Source organism: Phaethon aethereus (assembly GCF_964289735.1).
Source record: "Phaethon aethereus genome assembly, chromosome: 4".
NCBI classification, from domain to species: domain Eukaryota; kingdom Metazoa; phylum Chordata; class Aves; order Phaethontiformes; family Phaethontidae; genus Phaethon; species Phaethon aethereus.
In genome coordinates, this window is record NC_138578.1 from 75,347,945 (window position 1) to 75,364,944 (window position 17,000).

Below are 17,000 nucleotides of genomic sequence, written 5' to 3' on the forward strand. Positions count from 1 at the left end.
AAAATTGGAAGTTTCCTCATCTGGTATTATCTTTATATCTCTGTAGTCATTTGCAGAGCTGAAATCCTTATATTCACAACATAAGCTTTTGATTCTTGAGTTAAGGAAGCAACTGCAAGAAACAGCAGGTTCTGTTTCTCCATACAGACCAGCCACTACCTGAGAATGCTATTATTTTGGCCGTACACACCCACAGCTATTTGCTGTAGTAGCAAATGCAATCAAGGAGGTTCCTGTCCACTCCTCTCTTCATCTGCTGATTCTTTCCCTCTTACTGTAGTTTAGTTCCTCAGCTATGCCAGCTCAACCACTTGTAGGATTGTACCTTTCAACTGCAACAGAGAAATGAAGAGGAAGGCAAGAAGCTCTTAAGAAGGCTTTCCTATGAATAATTTGTAATGGGTAACTCTATTTTGAGGATCCTGAGGTAAAGGTGAAGAGAAGTGTCCTAGCGTGGTCTCAGGTCCTTCTGCCATTGTATGACCCAGCTTGGACTTTTTTTACCCCCATGTCCACTTCTAACTGATCTTGTCCTACTATTGCTACCTCATAATAATAGCAACTACAATAGCCAGTTATTATGTGGCTATTCTCCTTTGCAGATCTCAGAAGTTCTTTATAAAGGACTTTACTGCTGTTAGAAACAATCAGAACATGAAACAGAACAAAACAGGTTCTTGAACGCTAGAAAGGAAACACTAGGGGTTTTGCATTTTTACAAGGCAATTATGAAATTATAAAGCTGTTTACTTCAATTTTTTATTTCAACAATGTATTTTCTCTAACATACAAACCCTTAAATTTTATAACAAATATAAAAGAATAATATGTACAAATAATAGAACAGAAAAATAGGCTTGAGCTAGCAATGCATAGCTAAGTTCTTAGAAGAACAACCATACTAAAGTTAAAAAATTGGGTTTTATCCTATGGCTCTGTAATTATACAACCATAAAGAATTTTTGCATGTATTCTTAACATTACAGAATGAGAGCTTATGATTTTTTGTTCAGGCAGATGAACATATGTTAGTGAGGTAGCATTATTATTCTTGCTGGTTATTCTGCTGAAATGAAAATATTTGAACATGCATCAATCCTAGGGAAACACTGTGACTTTGATTTTAATGGATTCCATCATGCAGTCCTTTTAAGAGAGAGGTCTACTCACACAGGTTGATCTCATTCAACTGAATAGTCCATTTAATTTCATGAAGACTACTCATTTGAGTAAGGTTTACCCACACGGTTAAGAAAATTCCATTCAGCCTGTGATGTGCAGAAGAATTTATTTTTTAATTAAAGGAAGTTTATTCTAAGTAAATATATGCGAATAATTTTTCTGCATCTCAACTGAACTCAGACACAATAGTCATCCGGCAAAATCTACAGGTCAGCAACCTGAAGGAGAATCCCAAATTTCTGACAACTTCTGTTGCTAAGGCTGCAGATCTACCTTCTGCTGTTTATGTCTCTGCTGCTAGGGGGACCAAATGCTGCTTCTAAATCCTCTGCTGCAGGTGCATTAATATAATCTAGCATCACTTTGGAGACAAAGAACCTCTTCTAATGCAAGAGAAGAAAACCTAGGTACCATGGTGATGAGGATTTGATAAGATACTTAAGGAAACAAAGTTACATCTACAGGAAAAAAGTAGCAGGTGCAAACAATTGCATAATGCAGGACTTCCCTATCAGAAAAGAGATATTCCAGACAAAGAAGGAGAAATTATTTTAAGTAGAATGTCAGGGCACTGACACTTAAGCCGTGTAAAGCAAGGTGAATGGAATCAACAAGAGATAACTGGCATGAAGTGGGAAAATTGTGTTGCTAGCTGAATGAGCTCAAGATGCAGCCAATCCAGTGGCTTATGTCTAAGACTTTTACCAAAGAAGGGTCTGGGAGAGCATTTTAGACAGAGTGATTTGTCTGTCTACCAGATTATGATAATTCTTCCAGCCACTTCTCTGTTCTTTCTAATGGTTAATGAAATATATAATTTTTGTCTCTGAATGGAATTAATAAAAAGCATTCCAGAGTAAGCCCATCAAAACAAAGTCAATAGAGTGTTTCTAAAAACATTATGCGGACAATCTAATCTACTCTCTCTCTATTGCAAAGCAACTGTACGCATTAAAGAAACATTGGCACCCGGCATCCACATGAACATTCAAAGTAATCAGTGTAAGGACAAACCTTAGCCTTTTCAGTACTAGTTAATAAAAATTGCCACATCTTCCACATTTGTTATTCAAACACCGTGTTTGGACTATGCTTTGAAACATCTGGATGATCAAAGTTTACATATGCTGTGTCACCAGTAATTTAATTTTTAGCCCATTTTCCTAAGAAAACAAGGCTTATAAGAAAGCATTGCCATTCAGTTTATCCCTCAGCCCTTCTTTACAACATAGCTTTTAACATAATCAGCACTTTCAACCATTTAGAAAGAGAAAGACTTGAAGAGAGATATTTCTATTTCTACAAATTTCATTAAAATTAGCAAACAAGTAGCAGAGCGACCCCCAGAGTTGTGACCCAAGGGAGGAAAAGGCAGGCAGAACTTTGTTGTCACGCTTTCTATTTGGCAGCAATGGCTTGGTCAATTGCATGTATGTGGTAGCGGGGTAGCTGGTACAGGGATGGCTCCAAATTGTTTTTTGGGAAGAAGAAAAAGAGATGGAAGGACAACAGGCTTGGTAATTGAAGTGGTAGTGGGCTGTTCAGGGAAAAAAGAACAGTAAGCAGCAGGAACTGCAAGATTCAATATATTCATTGCATATGGAAACAAATTCTTCTCCTACCTAAAGTCAAAGAAAGAATGCGAGCAGAGCCAAGAGTGAGTTTGCAAGTTAGAGGGACAACTGTAAATGACGTGAACTGTAAATTATATGATTATTCTACCTTGCCAGATTATATGAAATACATTTTTAATTGATCTTTGACTGAATATGAGATAGTCATTGCATAAGTATAGAAACTGAAGGTTTTTGTGATAACAAAATACTAATTTAATTTCTGAATTTAAACTGAAAATAACACTAATTTATCAATGTAAATTATCCTGAAAGTTGAGAAAAGTAATCTAATTAATCAAACACAATGAAGACTTCATTAATTATTTTTTTTTAAATGTTTTGTACTTTCATTACCTTTTGCATTTTTGCAGTGTCCAGAGATTTCACAATTCTGCTAAAGCGCTGAAGACCAAGCTCTTCCAGTTGAAAAGTAGCCAGGTAACAAATAACTATCAAAAGATACATACATTTAAAATGCAGCAGGAAATTCTAATAAACCTATATCCTATACTCAGCATACTCCAGGATTTAGACTGTTATTTCAATTTTAAATATTGTTTATCTAACTAGGCAATACAACGGTTAGCAATGACAAATTGAAATATGAAGTTTTAATGTTAGCCTTATGTTCATTATTAGCATCGTGACTCTATGCTATGGTTCATATAAATTAGTTATCTCTTCCGTGAGTCAGATCCAAGCTACTGAAAATCTACACAATTTTATGAAGTTCTAATAGCTGAAGGATCTAGCCACTTACACAAAAAATGTAAAACAAATGTAGTTGCCTGAAGTCATTCACAGAGATCCTTCTGATGCCTGCAAATACCTGTTTGCAATACTGGGAGATCTACCATAGCAGCGTTTGGAATCCTGTAAGGCCGAAGGTGAGATCTCGCCATGATTTCCCAGTCATTTTATTATGCCAACATCACAACTAAAATATGCAGTTCTGTCAACCCCTAACTGCTTGTTCCCATCCCTTCCTTTTACTTCCTCTTGTTTCTTCTTTTGGGTAAGTACAGTCACCCATATAGCCAAGTTAGAACGGATTATGAATTTTAACCTGAAGCATTTTCTTGATCAGTTCACTGGATGGCTGCTAAACGCAAGCTCTAACTCAAGAGAAGATATGACGTAAGGGTGAGAATGAGTGGCTCGCGATGAGGAAGAGGGTGGCTTGTTTCTTTGCATAGTAGTACCAGCTTATACAACAAATATCTGCATATTCCATCTGTGAAATTCTGTGTTAGTCTGGCAACAGGGCAAGGAGAATAGGAGTCAGATGGCTCCTGAGAAACATGACTGAAAAGTTTCTGACAGTATTACATTGTTGTAAACAGGTCTCTTTTAGTGTATTCAAAATTTTCAGTGTAAGCAAGCTTATTCTGAAAAAATCTACTGTGAACAAGAGATATAAAAGAAAATTTTGATAGCGAATTTTTCAACATACTCTGTTTTTAATGTTTTCAGAGAGGATAGTGCTTATTCTGGTGTTCTAAAATCACAGAACACATGAAAAAAATCATAGTCTATTATACATAACAAAAATATTAAACATAAAATGTCATATTTCTAGTTTTTTTTTTTTTTTGCAAGTGACCATTTTGCAGAAAGTGTTGTAATCTTTGTTTTTATTCTGAATTAGAATAAAACCAAGTTTTTAAATTGTGAAATTCTCTGGGAAATCCAAACTTGATTCTTGCAGCCCTCTCTGGCAAGTATGCAGTTCGATACAGGAAGAGGCACAGTCAGTGCTGTGAGATTTTTGCAGACCTGTAAAGTTCATGAGCTCCTGTATCAGCTGTCAATTGACCATATTCACTTTGATTAATCAGGCTTCAGTTACACTGCAGTATTTTAGCCACCACCAAACAGTAATGATAAAATCAGTAAATTCTGACCAATGTGCTACAGCATAGCAATCGGTCTTGTGCTTTAGCATAGCAACATATTTAAGCTCTCTTGGTAGAATATGCATTTATCTCCTACAAGCTTTATTAAATTCAAATCTGCACACACATAGCAACAGCCTTTATAAGCAGCTTTGTTCATTTAAGTGTCAATGCAGCTTGGCAAAGGGGATCACAAGCGGCTTAAAAAAAAATGTAAGCCAATGACCGTAGACTCTCAACTTGTTGATAAAGGAAAATTTTCCGGGGTCTACCCTATGCCTATGATTAATGGAGGCTTTCGTGTGGACCAATCCTGACAATCCAATTATAGCAACACTCAACTTAAAGGTATAATTTATGTGCCCCAGACACTGAAAAACATGGCTTTGGAGAAATGGAGACAATGAAGCATTACCATTTAGAATAAATTCAATGTACTATTAATTTCATCCTTGGCAGTTTAGGTTCTCTTTCGTTTGTTATTTGCTTTAGATTTCTATACCTTTCCAGATTGTGACAGAAGCAACCAGAATTGCCATAAAAATTTAATAGCTTTTAAAACATAAAAATGTAGATATATTAGATATGGGTTTTTTGTATTTTCCAACCACTTTGAATTAAATTGACTGGAATTTTCAAAGCACCCACAAAGCTTCAGAACATATCTGACTTAGAGAACCAATGCCAGTGTGATTTGTGATTCCAGCTTATTTAGGGACTTAATAAAACAACCTCAGTATATGTGTATTAAATGTATGGCATAAAAATGTTCCTTAAATTACTTTTTTATGTACTTCTCAATGCCTGGGATAACTTTGGGAGTAGTAACTACTCTGATTAATAGCTCACACTATCAGATATAGTTGTATTACAACTGATTCTAACCAAGTAACTAATGTAAGGAAGATAATTCACCTCACTTATGGAGACAGGCAGAAGTCTATTTATGTCATTGTGATGGTCAGTAACCAGTAAGAAATCCGTGTATGGATAGAGACAATCGTGTCTTCATACTGTGACACATGCTACGCTCCTCAGCAGACAGAGCTTTGTTATACAGTTTCACATCTGAATGGCAGAGGCACTAAGTTGCATAGAAGAGAATAAAGGGAAATCACTGAAGAACATTTTTTATAAAGTGATGTTTAAACTTCCAAGATACTTCTTCCAGTCACCGATGCTATTTTCCACCTGCATGTTACATAATCTGCAAGCATATTCTGCAGAATTCTGCAGAATTTTCGTAGGTAAAATTCCAGTTAACATCTGTGAGAATACAACAAGAATTTCAGGATTTAGGCTTTACATCATAAGACCATTGGAAAAGGTCCTGTATTTCATACTGCACTTGGCACAATGACAACGCTTCAAATGTAATATGATATTAAGACCTACACTGGTAAAATAGTATTTTTTAAAGTTTTGTGGTAAACACGTTTGTTGTTTTAAAGAAAACTTACTTATGTAGAGATTACGCTCGGAAATCAGGCAGTATCTTCCATCCCGAACAAAAAAGGCATTGACTACTACATCCAATAAGGATTTATATTCTATGCATCCAGCTAGTGTATCCAACACAAATTTTTCTTCTGTCACATTAAGAGTCTATGAAGATACAAAATTAGTAATGATTAATGTCTTCTGGAAAGAAAATGAGAAAATGTTAGTTGCGTACAAAAAGATGTACAATCATTTTGAAGTAATTGGAGAACATGAATAATGAACAGCAGCGCCTTTGGTACGGGTGACGCACTTCTAATACTATCAAATATGGGCTGTCCTAACAACTTAATGGCCCTTGTTAAGGAAAATGTAACCTTCCCCAATGTTAAACTTTCAGTTTATCTGCTGACATACACATTTAGTTAAAAGGCCATGATGTATAAATGTCAACAGTTAATGCAAAGAAAATTTGAAGTCTCTGAGCTGTGAGCAATGATTAACTTAGTCAACAGTATGAAAAAGTTTCAATAAGAGTTTGCTTTCCCAGTAGGGAACCTGTTCTTTGCAGGTGAAGTCTGTGCTATTTGTGGAGACTAAATCGAGGGGAGAAGCTTGACAGGCATTATGGAGAAGACCCTTAACTGCTACTGTAACCTACTATTGGAGAATATGACTATTATGAACTAAACCTGTGAGTGCCAGGATTCTTGTGAATGCAGACTGTTTGTTTCTTATCCAGCTGTGCTCTCGGTCACTCGCAATGTTCATACAATACCACAAGAGAACAGAAAAAGGAGGGTCAGATGCCCACTGCACACCATTTGGGTCCTACCTCATAATGCCTTTAAAAAATCTGAATGCTCCTGAACTTTACAGAGAGTTTCACTCCTAATAAATAACCTATGGAATATCTGTTACTACATGAGATAGTATGAACCACCTTTAAACATTGCAATAAAATCTGAGGCCCAGAACAGTTTGTTATTACATGAATTGAGAAAGGACAGCCAGACTATGACAAAATGACAAATAGTAATGATTCTTTGACTTAAGGAAGTTAGTCAAGAAGCCAAGGAAAAAGCTAAGTGCATCTTCTGAAAACATGTAGTCCACATCTGATATATGATCTCTCCCACAGCTCTGAGATGTGGGAACAATTGAACTGCAATAATATATGAGATCAGAAGTTCACCTTGCCTAGTAGGCTATCTGCTAGCATCTTGATTGCTTTATTTCCCTAATGTGATTAATTTCTAGTTTAAAGGTATTATTAGAGGCTGCTGGAAGGAACTATGTGAGTTTTCTTATGTATGACACTATATAGAGCCTTGAGACTGAGAAAATATAAAGCAAAACTTTAAAATTACAGTTCTAATTTTTAAATGTAAAGAATTATGCAGAAGCATTCCAAGTGTATTTTCTCAGATTGTCATTCAGAGTAAGCATGATTCTTTTTCACTACTCCTGCTCAAAAGCCAGGTTTCTTTCCTTCCATTTTGTGCATCATCGCTAGAAAAAATAGTGCCTCCATATAATTGTCTCCATATCCATATATGTTTATATATGCATATACACATACACATTTTACACAGGTAAAATTACACCTACATACATCCTTCTAATTTCTTTACTGCCATTGGGATTACACTACTACATCTGACTACCTCTCTAGCAGAACTGTAATAGACAATATTACTAATGATACACATACAGAAACAGAATCAAGCTCAGTTTGTGGTTTTTAGGTCCTTAAGGCTAATAATAGTTAAAATGATAGAAAAGCTTCATTTCTATAACTGAAGTAATCAGATATGACTCTGAATATATTCTGTGACCCAGATATGTTGCGTAAGAAGAAACAGAGTGTAATCAAACTAATCACGAAGACATGGAAGCTGCACAAAGTCTGTCGGGCAGCATTAGAGACTGAGTGCAAAAAAGCAGGATATCACCTACATTCTTAATCAGGGTTTTAGAGAAAGAAGAGCCAACAAGTCATGGTTGAGCTGGGAGAAAGATAAAGGGGAATGCATTTGGGAAAATGGAGCCAACTAGGGTGAGGTGGCAAAGGAGCACAGAGAAAGGACTGAAAAGAAAGGTAGGGGAAAAGAGGAGATGCAGGAGGGCTTAGCTGCAGGATGGACACAAATGTAAGAGCAGAGGAAAAAGACTGAACATATCTGGAAAAATGAAAAAAAAAAAAAAATTGATGGGAAGCATGCACTCCATCTTGTTTAGCACTGAGAATTCTTGTAAGGCACACAGTGCATTCCAAATATACCTTTTCTGGATGAAGACTTATGGAAGTTCTTTCATAAAACTGACAAAGAAAATCCAGAAATCTAATCCTCTACTAAATGTTCAAATATGTATCCCATATTAGATATATCCAAGAATTCATCACAGAAGGCAAAATCAAAATTAAATACCTGAAAGTGAGAGAGGATGATGTAATTCCAGCAAAAGTAGGATTGTGACATTTTGAATCTAAAACAATTGTTGCCCTTGAACAAATGCTGCTGTTCATGAACAGATCAATTTGCGGACAACAGTACCTCTGAGGATAAACAGAAAGTCTATCGTAAAACTGGACAAGCCCGTAAGAAACAAGCCCAACAAAAAGGGTCACAACTATCTCCACTACAAATCTAGATTATAAATTGTTTCCAAGATCTTTATTTGATTAGAATCTTTGAATTCACCTTCTGAGTACTTTGAGATATCAAACATCTATAAAGTGCTACAAGAAACCAGTGCTTTTCAAATGTACTTTGAAGAGATGACCAAAAGTAGACAAGCAGATAACAAGAAGACAACACCAGTGCCCAAATCATATCTCCTATACAGTTCAGACTACAGCATAAAAATGCAATTGCATATTTACATTTATTCTATTTCTTCTACTGTTGTGAGCTAACAAGTCAGAAGTTAGTTGTTAGGACAAAGGCAGAAATAAGTTCTTACTCTTCCTTAGTCCCTAAACAAGAAAGTACATAACCACTACATGGCTTCGAGCTAAGCAATGAGGTGACAGGAGGTGCAGCCTGGGGACAGCTGCACCCCAGAACATCAATACTGATTGGTAATTCTGTGGACCACCGGCCAGAAAGTCTTGTCATGAAACATTATCAGTTGAATGTGTTTTTAATTACAGATGGCACTAAGTGTTCCGTTTCTACATATAAAAATTGAGAATAGTTATGCAGCCTGCAGCTGTGTCATCTAAGGAAGTGATCTCATCAGAACTCATAATAAACTAAACAAGACTGGGCAGGATCAGTACTTGAATAAGAAATCTCAAAGGTGAGCCAGTTGTTAATTAAGCCCTGCTAATAATCTAGTGAATAAAAAACTGAGCCAATGCTTTAAAATAGTTAGGAGACTCTCTGCATAGAAGGTGCCTTGTGCCCTCAACAAATTTCATCGAGGATATTTACAGTTTATCTGTATATGTGAAATGATAATTGCTTTGGGAAAGTAATATGTTGGGTAGGTGTCACTTCTAGCACTAATTCCTAAGTGCATTCTTTCCATGTGGCTTTATGATAGAGTTTATGTCAGTGGGATGTATTTCACAAGTGGGTCAAATGGTCCTGAAACAGTACAATATGATAACAGATTGTACATTTATAGCACCTTTTATATGAGGTTCTCAAAACACTTTAGTAACATCAATTGCATTTAATGAGATTCCTTTTGGCTAATACTATTTTGCAAATGCAGGAACTATGGTATGGAGCAGATAAGAGATTTGCCCTAGGCAACACACTAAGTCATTGGTGGCAACAAGAAAAGAATTAACAAACGCTAATTTGTGAGCCTTTGTTCTGTCCATCAGACCATCTTCCTACCTTTTCAAGTATTCTTTACCTCATGTATTTCTCTGAAAACACTATCAGTTAGCTACGTTTGCAAGTATGTTGTGTGAGGCCTTCAGCATGAGGAAGGCCAGGTGATTCACAGGTGAAAGTAACACATGCAGCTATCATCTTCTGTTGCACTGAATATTGAAATTTATCAGCAAACAAAATAGATCTTGAACAATATGCTCAGGAAACAACCTCTCTATCTCTAATGTTACAGCTTATTATTTGTTGTTGTGTTGTGTAAAGCATAGTAAGTTTACGGTAGATGAATACTGCACGGTCCTATAGTTTTAATGTTTGGAAGTATATATATTACTGTGTTGACCAATGGCTGCACTGGATATAAGTAAAATACAGTTATACATGTTCACAATGTCATTGCCATACAAACATCTGAAAGTATTCTCTCTATGGCATTGAATTTCAGCTTTTTCTGATTCCCAAGTGTTTAAGTTATAAAAGAATGATCTGGTCTGAACTTATCCTGAATGATCCTGTGAAAAAAAATGCAACTCTTGTCTGAATATGTGCTGACTGGCGTTATCTTCCCCTTTTGAGAAATCCCTTATGCCCTTAGCCTGCTTCCATGGACATATTTTCCTTGCTCGGTGACAGTTAGTTCCTTTAAGGGGGAGAAGAGACTGTAAGAAAACTTAAGCATAGGACTTTGTACACAACTTTCAAGGAGTGTTAGTACAAGAAATAGCATGTATTAAACAGAGAAGTATCTGCAAAAAGCAAGCTTTGCCACCGTGGGTGTATGGTAATAAGGATGGTTACAATGGGACCTGTTTAAGGGCCAGAGAAATCAGAAAAGGATGGGTAAGGAGAGAAAGAAAAGCTCTTGTTTCTGGAAAGAAGGAAGGAAAAGAACATCAGGCATACCCTGTTTGAGACTTCTCAGAATAAGGATTTAGTCTAAGGTGAAACAAATGTTTTAGAAAGAAGATAATATTTGATGAAAATATACAATATCTTTCACCTCCTGAGAGAACTGAGTCATAGTATGTACTGAACTCATCTACCTCTAGGCAGAATATGCACATTTTGCAGATGCAGCCTGATTAATTTATAGTGATTCAGATATCAGTGCTAGTCCTCTCCAAGGGTCTAATCAAAATGCTGTGGAAATGAAAGAAAATATTCCTGTTGACTTCACTGGGTTTTGAATCAGTCACCAGAACCTAGTCCTCTTTCCTTCTGAAGTCAGTGAAAATGCTTACAGTAATTTCAATGGGGAAAAACCCCTGGGATCTTAGGATGTAAGTAGGAGAACGGCCTGCTTCTACTATTTACGGTCTGTGTGGAAGTCAAAAGCTAGTATTTTAATCTTCATATGATAATGCTGACCATCTTGAAGAGGTATAGTTAATGCTATTTTCCCTTGTACTTAATATTAAATCACATGAGCAGGACATTGCAGAAAAATCAGATTCCATTCTTTCCTTAGAAAGATCCTAATCTGCATTTATGTCAGTAACTAATAACACAAATTAGACTTGTACAATTTAGTAGGATATTTTCCACCACATGTATCAAAATAATCTTGCATTACATTATTTTCATGTTTAAAACCAAATCTATGACTTTTGACTTTGGGGATTTTACTCACAGTTGAGTTGGGCATGTGTGAGATGCACAGCTGAACCAACACAAACGAGAACTATGAAGACTTATGCCAAATTACACCATGTTCTTGCAAAATGGAAAGCTCATAAGCAGGTTCATCTTGCTATTAACATGAGAGGGATAAAGGAGTAATACAGTGAATTTGGGGTGGCAGTTCTGATTTTACAGAATTAAGCTTTTCAGCACATGGGGTTTATAAAGGTCAATATGATGGGTCTGATCATGCAACTCAAATTGAAGTAGATAATTCCACTGAAAATGAAATGAGTTATTTGCATAGAGAAAGGCACAAACACATGGTAATTTATGTGTTAAAATCTGTCTCTTGTTATCATAGAAAAAGCTTGATTCTAACAGTCACAAGGAAGCAAAAATGCCTGGGATGCTTCAGTTAAGTAAAAAACTTAATCTTTTCTCAAAATGAATAGATGCAGTCCATTTCTATAAATGGCTTGATGAAACAATATCCTTATGTACAATATACACTGGATGAAGGATAACTCTGGATATGGATCATTTTTGATAGATTTAATTGAAGAATACTTAATGAAAAGAAGAGGGCTTAGTATACAAGAATGAAGATACTATCTGGAGGGCATCGGTCTGATGAAAGGAGTATTAAAAAGCATTTAGGAAGATAGACAAGGAGAAGTAGTCTGGGCATTGAAATGAAGAACAATAGAAATAGAGATGTAAATTTGAATGTAAATACTGATGATTTAAAGATCTGACATAGACTTAAGGAATTATTTTAAGTTAATGTGTTATTCAGGATAATTCAAATTGAATTCCGTTTTAATAGTAACAAGGCCACAAAATTGAAGCAAAAGGATTTATTTGTACTTACTATTTGTTTTTAGGAGGTTTGAACGGAATAATAGGATTCTTCATGGCTGAAGGTGAAGGCTTTTTTGTTGCAACTAGGAATCACCCGCCACATTACTAATGAATCCTTGTTCTTATTGAAAATGTTTGCAGTGAAAAGTAAGTCCAGTATTATGTTATGAACATCATAACTTACAACACAATAAACATGAAGATTATAAATAACTGAATTGCAAGTCAGAATGTAGTTTTCTTCCAGGAGGAAAATGAAGTCTGATCATTTGCTGAGAACAACAAATAGAAATTCTTTTTATGATGTAAAAGTCACATGTTGCAGAAATAAAAAGTATGGAGTTTAACACAGAATCACCTCTAGACTAATTTTGATCATAACATTCTAGTTATAGAAAATCATGTTTCTCTATTTCTTATTCTCTTATATTTTATTTAAATATTTTATTTATATTTTATTATAATTTTTATAATTTTATTTTAATAAATGAACTATTCAATAGTTAAAAATCCTTACCATATTTAATTTCTATTTCTGTGAAAACAGGAGGCTAATAATCAGTGAGTTTCCCTAACTGCACTTGTATATAGAAGCATGAACTAGGAGTTGGAAGATAGGAACTGAGACTGGAACGTGTCTTTCTCTCTTGCTTCCTGAGTGGCCTTGTAGAGATTATATTCTCTCTTGACACCTTAGTTTTAAACACTATTAACTACCTGACACTCTAGCAATTTATTTATACAGTTCCATCACACCAAAAGAAGATTCTATCTTTATACACACAGTGGTTCAGACAGACCTGAACTACTGTCAAAGTAATGGTTTACCTCTGCTCTTTAAAATTCACTTTCTATTCCTTAGTACTAGTTTTCTGATTCCCTATTTGTATCTTGAAATACTGAGTGGTTGCAAAGTGCAATATGTGAAAAAGAAAAATTTATCCTGCCAGTTATTGGATATGTTACCTGCTTGATCTACTCAATTACAAAAATGCAGGGAAAGATGGGTGCTTTTTCAAAGCAGTACACAGGGATTTAGATGTGTGGCCACCGTTACTGTAAATGGACTGTGTAAAGCTAAATCCCACATACAGCTAGAAAAACGCAACTCTTGAAAAACATAACTCTTGATAGCAGTATCTAATGCCATCATTTCTCTATAAGTAAAGATGGCCAACTACTTATCTCATTTACAGAGTAATGCTTCTGACTCTGGGCAGTCACTCCGGAATATATTTGGAAGTAGACTGTATACCCAAATGTTTTCCAAACAGATTTCTATCTCAAAGCTTGAGACGAGATTGCCTACAGTGAGAGAATATGTTCAGATGGGAACAATGATATTTAAATAAAATTATAAAGATGCATGAAGAAAAAAATAATAATAGTCAAGAGGTTATTCTGCTCCTGTTGAAGTTAATGGATACCCTCCCATGCTATTCAAGAGGAACAAGATGAGAGTGGCTCACATGGTCTGATACAAGGAACTGATATTTCATAGAAAGTTGTCAAATTTTCAGTTTTTGAATTAGCTATTTGGAAATAGTAAGCAGTTGCAAATCAAATGCAGCAAAACAGCTAGGGATGTATTTTCAAAGCGGCACACAAGGGGTTGAGCAAATTTGGCCTTTTGGTTTTCTTATGAAAAACCATGCACATTTTGCCAAGCAAAAAATATCCATTTGCACATGTTTTTTGTGAATTTGTACTGTGGCAGTAAGCTTCCCTGAAGATTCTCTGTGCCCTTACCATGCTCAGCCCAGGGCAAGCAGAGCTTTTGCTACGATACAAGGTAAGACTGAGATATGCTATGCTGGATCAGTCTGGGAGCTCAAACTGATGGAGGAGTCTGTCTTGCCTGTCTTCTCTGCGACATCTGCTTCTTGTGGGCTTCAGTTTGAAGAGAGAGATATATTTCTGATATGATTTAGGTATAGTAGAGGCTAGAACTGAATGTGCAAGAACTTTGAGGTGAGAAGAACAAAACCAAGGAGGCGAGTAGGACTTGTCGGACAGTGACAATAGCACTGGAATCAACAACTTGAAGAGATGGAACCGGGACAGGTTAAATGAAGAGATTGGGTAAGTAAGTTTGAGGGTCAGTATGAAAAGGGACAGGGATAGAAAGCTGATGGAGCGTAAAACAGAACCGAGTTTATCTTTCTCTTATATCTGCCCAATATTTGGTATTCTAAACCTCTACAGTACAGCCATCTCCCAACCATTGTGAACTGCCAAAACGTAAAAATTTCTACACAGTCTTTGTGACGGAGCAGAATATACTATTATTACTTCACACAATCATGTATTTTGGGTTTTAATTATTTATCTAACCTTACATGTAACTAAAATTAGAGCATCTAGAAATTAAGAAGAAAATCTTGCTGAAGAGTTATTACACAAACCTCTGAATTGTGTCACCTCCACAGCACCACAGTGGAACCAACAGAAATGTTGTGTTGGATTTTGAGCACAATATTCAACCGATTATATACTTAGTAAAAGATCCAATATGGAAATCCACCCGTTACTTCTTGCTATTATTTGCAAAGTATTTTTTCACCCTACAGCTTCGATCCTTTGGATCTTACGCCTCTTTCTTTTTTTATATATTCATGCTGTAAAGTCCTTAATTTTAACATATATTTGCTTGCCCACATTCACTTCTCCTGTGCCTCACTTCACCAACAATTTTTACTGCTTTAATTTGCAAGGATTCCCACAAGAATGGTCTTATGCCCCTGGTAGATAGTTGACAGGGATATTTTGATCAAGACAGATTGTGCCTTCTAGACTCACTCCCTTGGGTCTAAATCCAACTTCCTTTCATAACATATCCACGTTTATCATGTACACAAATAAGAACCCTAAACTACAGTCTAACGTGCTGGCCTCTCTCTGTGACATTTCCTTGTTGTTGTTGTCAGCTTAATTTCAACAATGCTAAAAAAAAACCTTCAGTGCACTCATGCTACTTCTTTCCTCCCTTATTGGTACTATTGCCACCCTGCCTGTCAGCCATACCCATAACTTCATGTAGACTACCCTCCAGGATATCATAACCAGTTTATGTGCACATCTTCTTTACTCTTTTTGAACAGTAGGTTTCAAGTAGTATTTTCCATAGCAAAAAATCTAAGGTAGTGTCTCAGAATTTTCTATTTTATTGTAATAAACATCTATTTCCTGGGTTTAACTAACCCAATCTTTTGCTAGCAAATCAGCTATCTGGCATTCTATCATTAAGATTGTTCTGCTAGTCCATTGTTTTGACCCACTTACAACACCTAGCATCTCACAGTTGATTCTAGGACATGAATGAAAGCTGCCTGTCTTTGCTATCAAGAAGCTTCACAACTCAGTTCCATGCTACCCATTACCTCTTATTCTTTACTGATATCATGCCCCATTTCTGACCAGCCAAGGATGCCCATCTCCTCATTTAATTTATTAGATTTCCAAATAAGTAGTTTTATTGACTTTCAGCGCCTGCAAGAATTTATATTGCTTTTCGAAACCTACTTCATTCTGACAGAGATTTTGCTCTGCAAAATATCCCTTGCTATCTGCTACTTGCAGTTCAAGAGAGCATGTGTGGCTGTCAGAGGTACTGATCTTTGGGATCTGGCACTTGACAACATTGGCATCTGTAGTGGCTCCCGCAGCCTGGCAGAGACACTACTGGGGTGCTAAACTCCCTTGAACATATTCTGGAATGACCTGTGTGTGCTGTCTTCTTATTTTGAGAAAAATAATCTAGCCCAAAATTATTGGTTTCACCAGGAGCAACCACAAACAGCTGACCAATAGCTAACAAGCATATTTTATGTAGGCCATCAAGAGATTATCACAGAATAAAACAAGACACCTCAGGTATCATATCAGAATGACATAAAGACTATAAAACATTCAAATACAATAAAGATATATAATATGAATGAAACATACAGTATTGATAATGACTGGAATCTGACTGTACTTTTAGGGGATGGAAAACTAATTGACCGATTAGAAAAGTCTAATAGAATAGAAGATAGTAACTTGTAGAAAAGTCAAGTCTGATACACTGCATGCCTAAGTAAGTAAATAAATACAGAGAGTCATCTCTTGCAATTATTTAGATCTGTGCTCTTGGAATCTGACCCTCCTGATTTTTGTCTGGTCAGTAGCACACAACACTAGGTTTGCTATTTGTCATGCTGCTAGCATGAGACATACAGTCTTGAATCTAGTCTGTGATTTAAAGTGCTAATGTTAATCAGGATACAAACTGGAGGAAGTTTCTGCACAGGTTAGTTAATATTGGGTAATTGGTAAGTGGCCAAGCCTGGAAATCATGTATACAAAAATGCTACAATATTTTTATGATCATATGCCTACTATGAAATAGAAAAGAAAGAAGTGAAGTGAATTTTCCATGATGAATTGTAATCACCCATTTGGTACTGAAATAAAGCTGAATTTTATATAAAAATAGATCTTACTTTTCAGCAAAAATATTATGTAGTAAGTGAACTGAAACTACCCCAGAG

General features: G+C 35.9%; 1 protein-coding gene across 1 annotated transcript in view; it reads right to left on the minus strand.

The window, feature by feature from the left end:
* CFAP99 (cilia and flagella associated protein 99) overlaps positions 1-17,000 on the minus strand; it is a gene marked incomplete at both ends in the record, with an annotated part of 58,421 nt that overhangs the window by 40,022 nt on the left and 1,399 nt on the right. The window contains 2 exons of the mRNA XM_081999248.1: positions 3,153-3,247; positions 6,154-6,298. Coding sequence (XP_081855374.1) covers positions 3,153-3,247; positions 6,154-6,298 — 240 coding nt within the window. The remainder of the gene's footprint in view (positions 1-3,152; positions 3,248-6,153; positions 6,299-17,000) is intronic.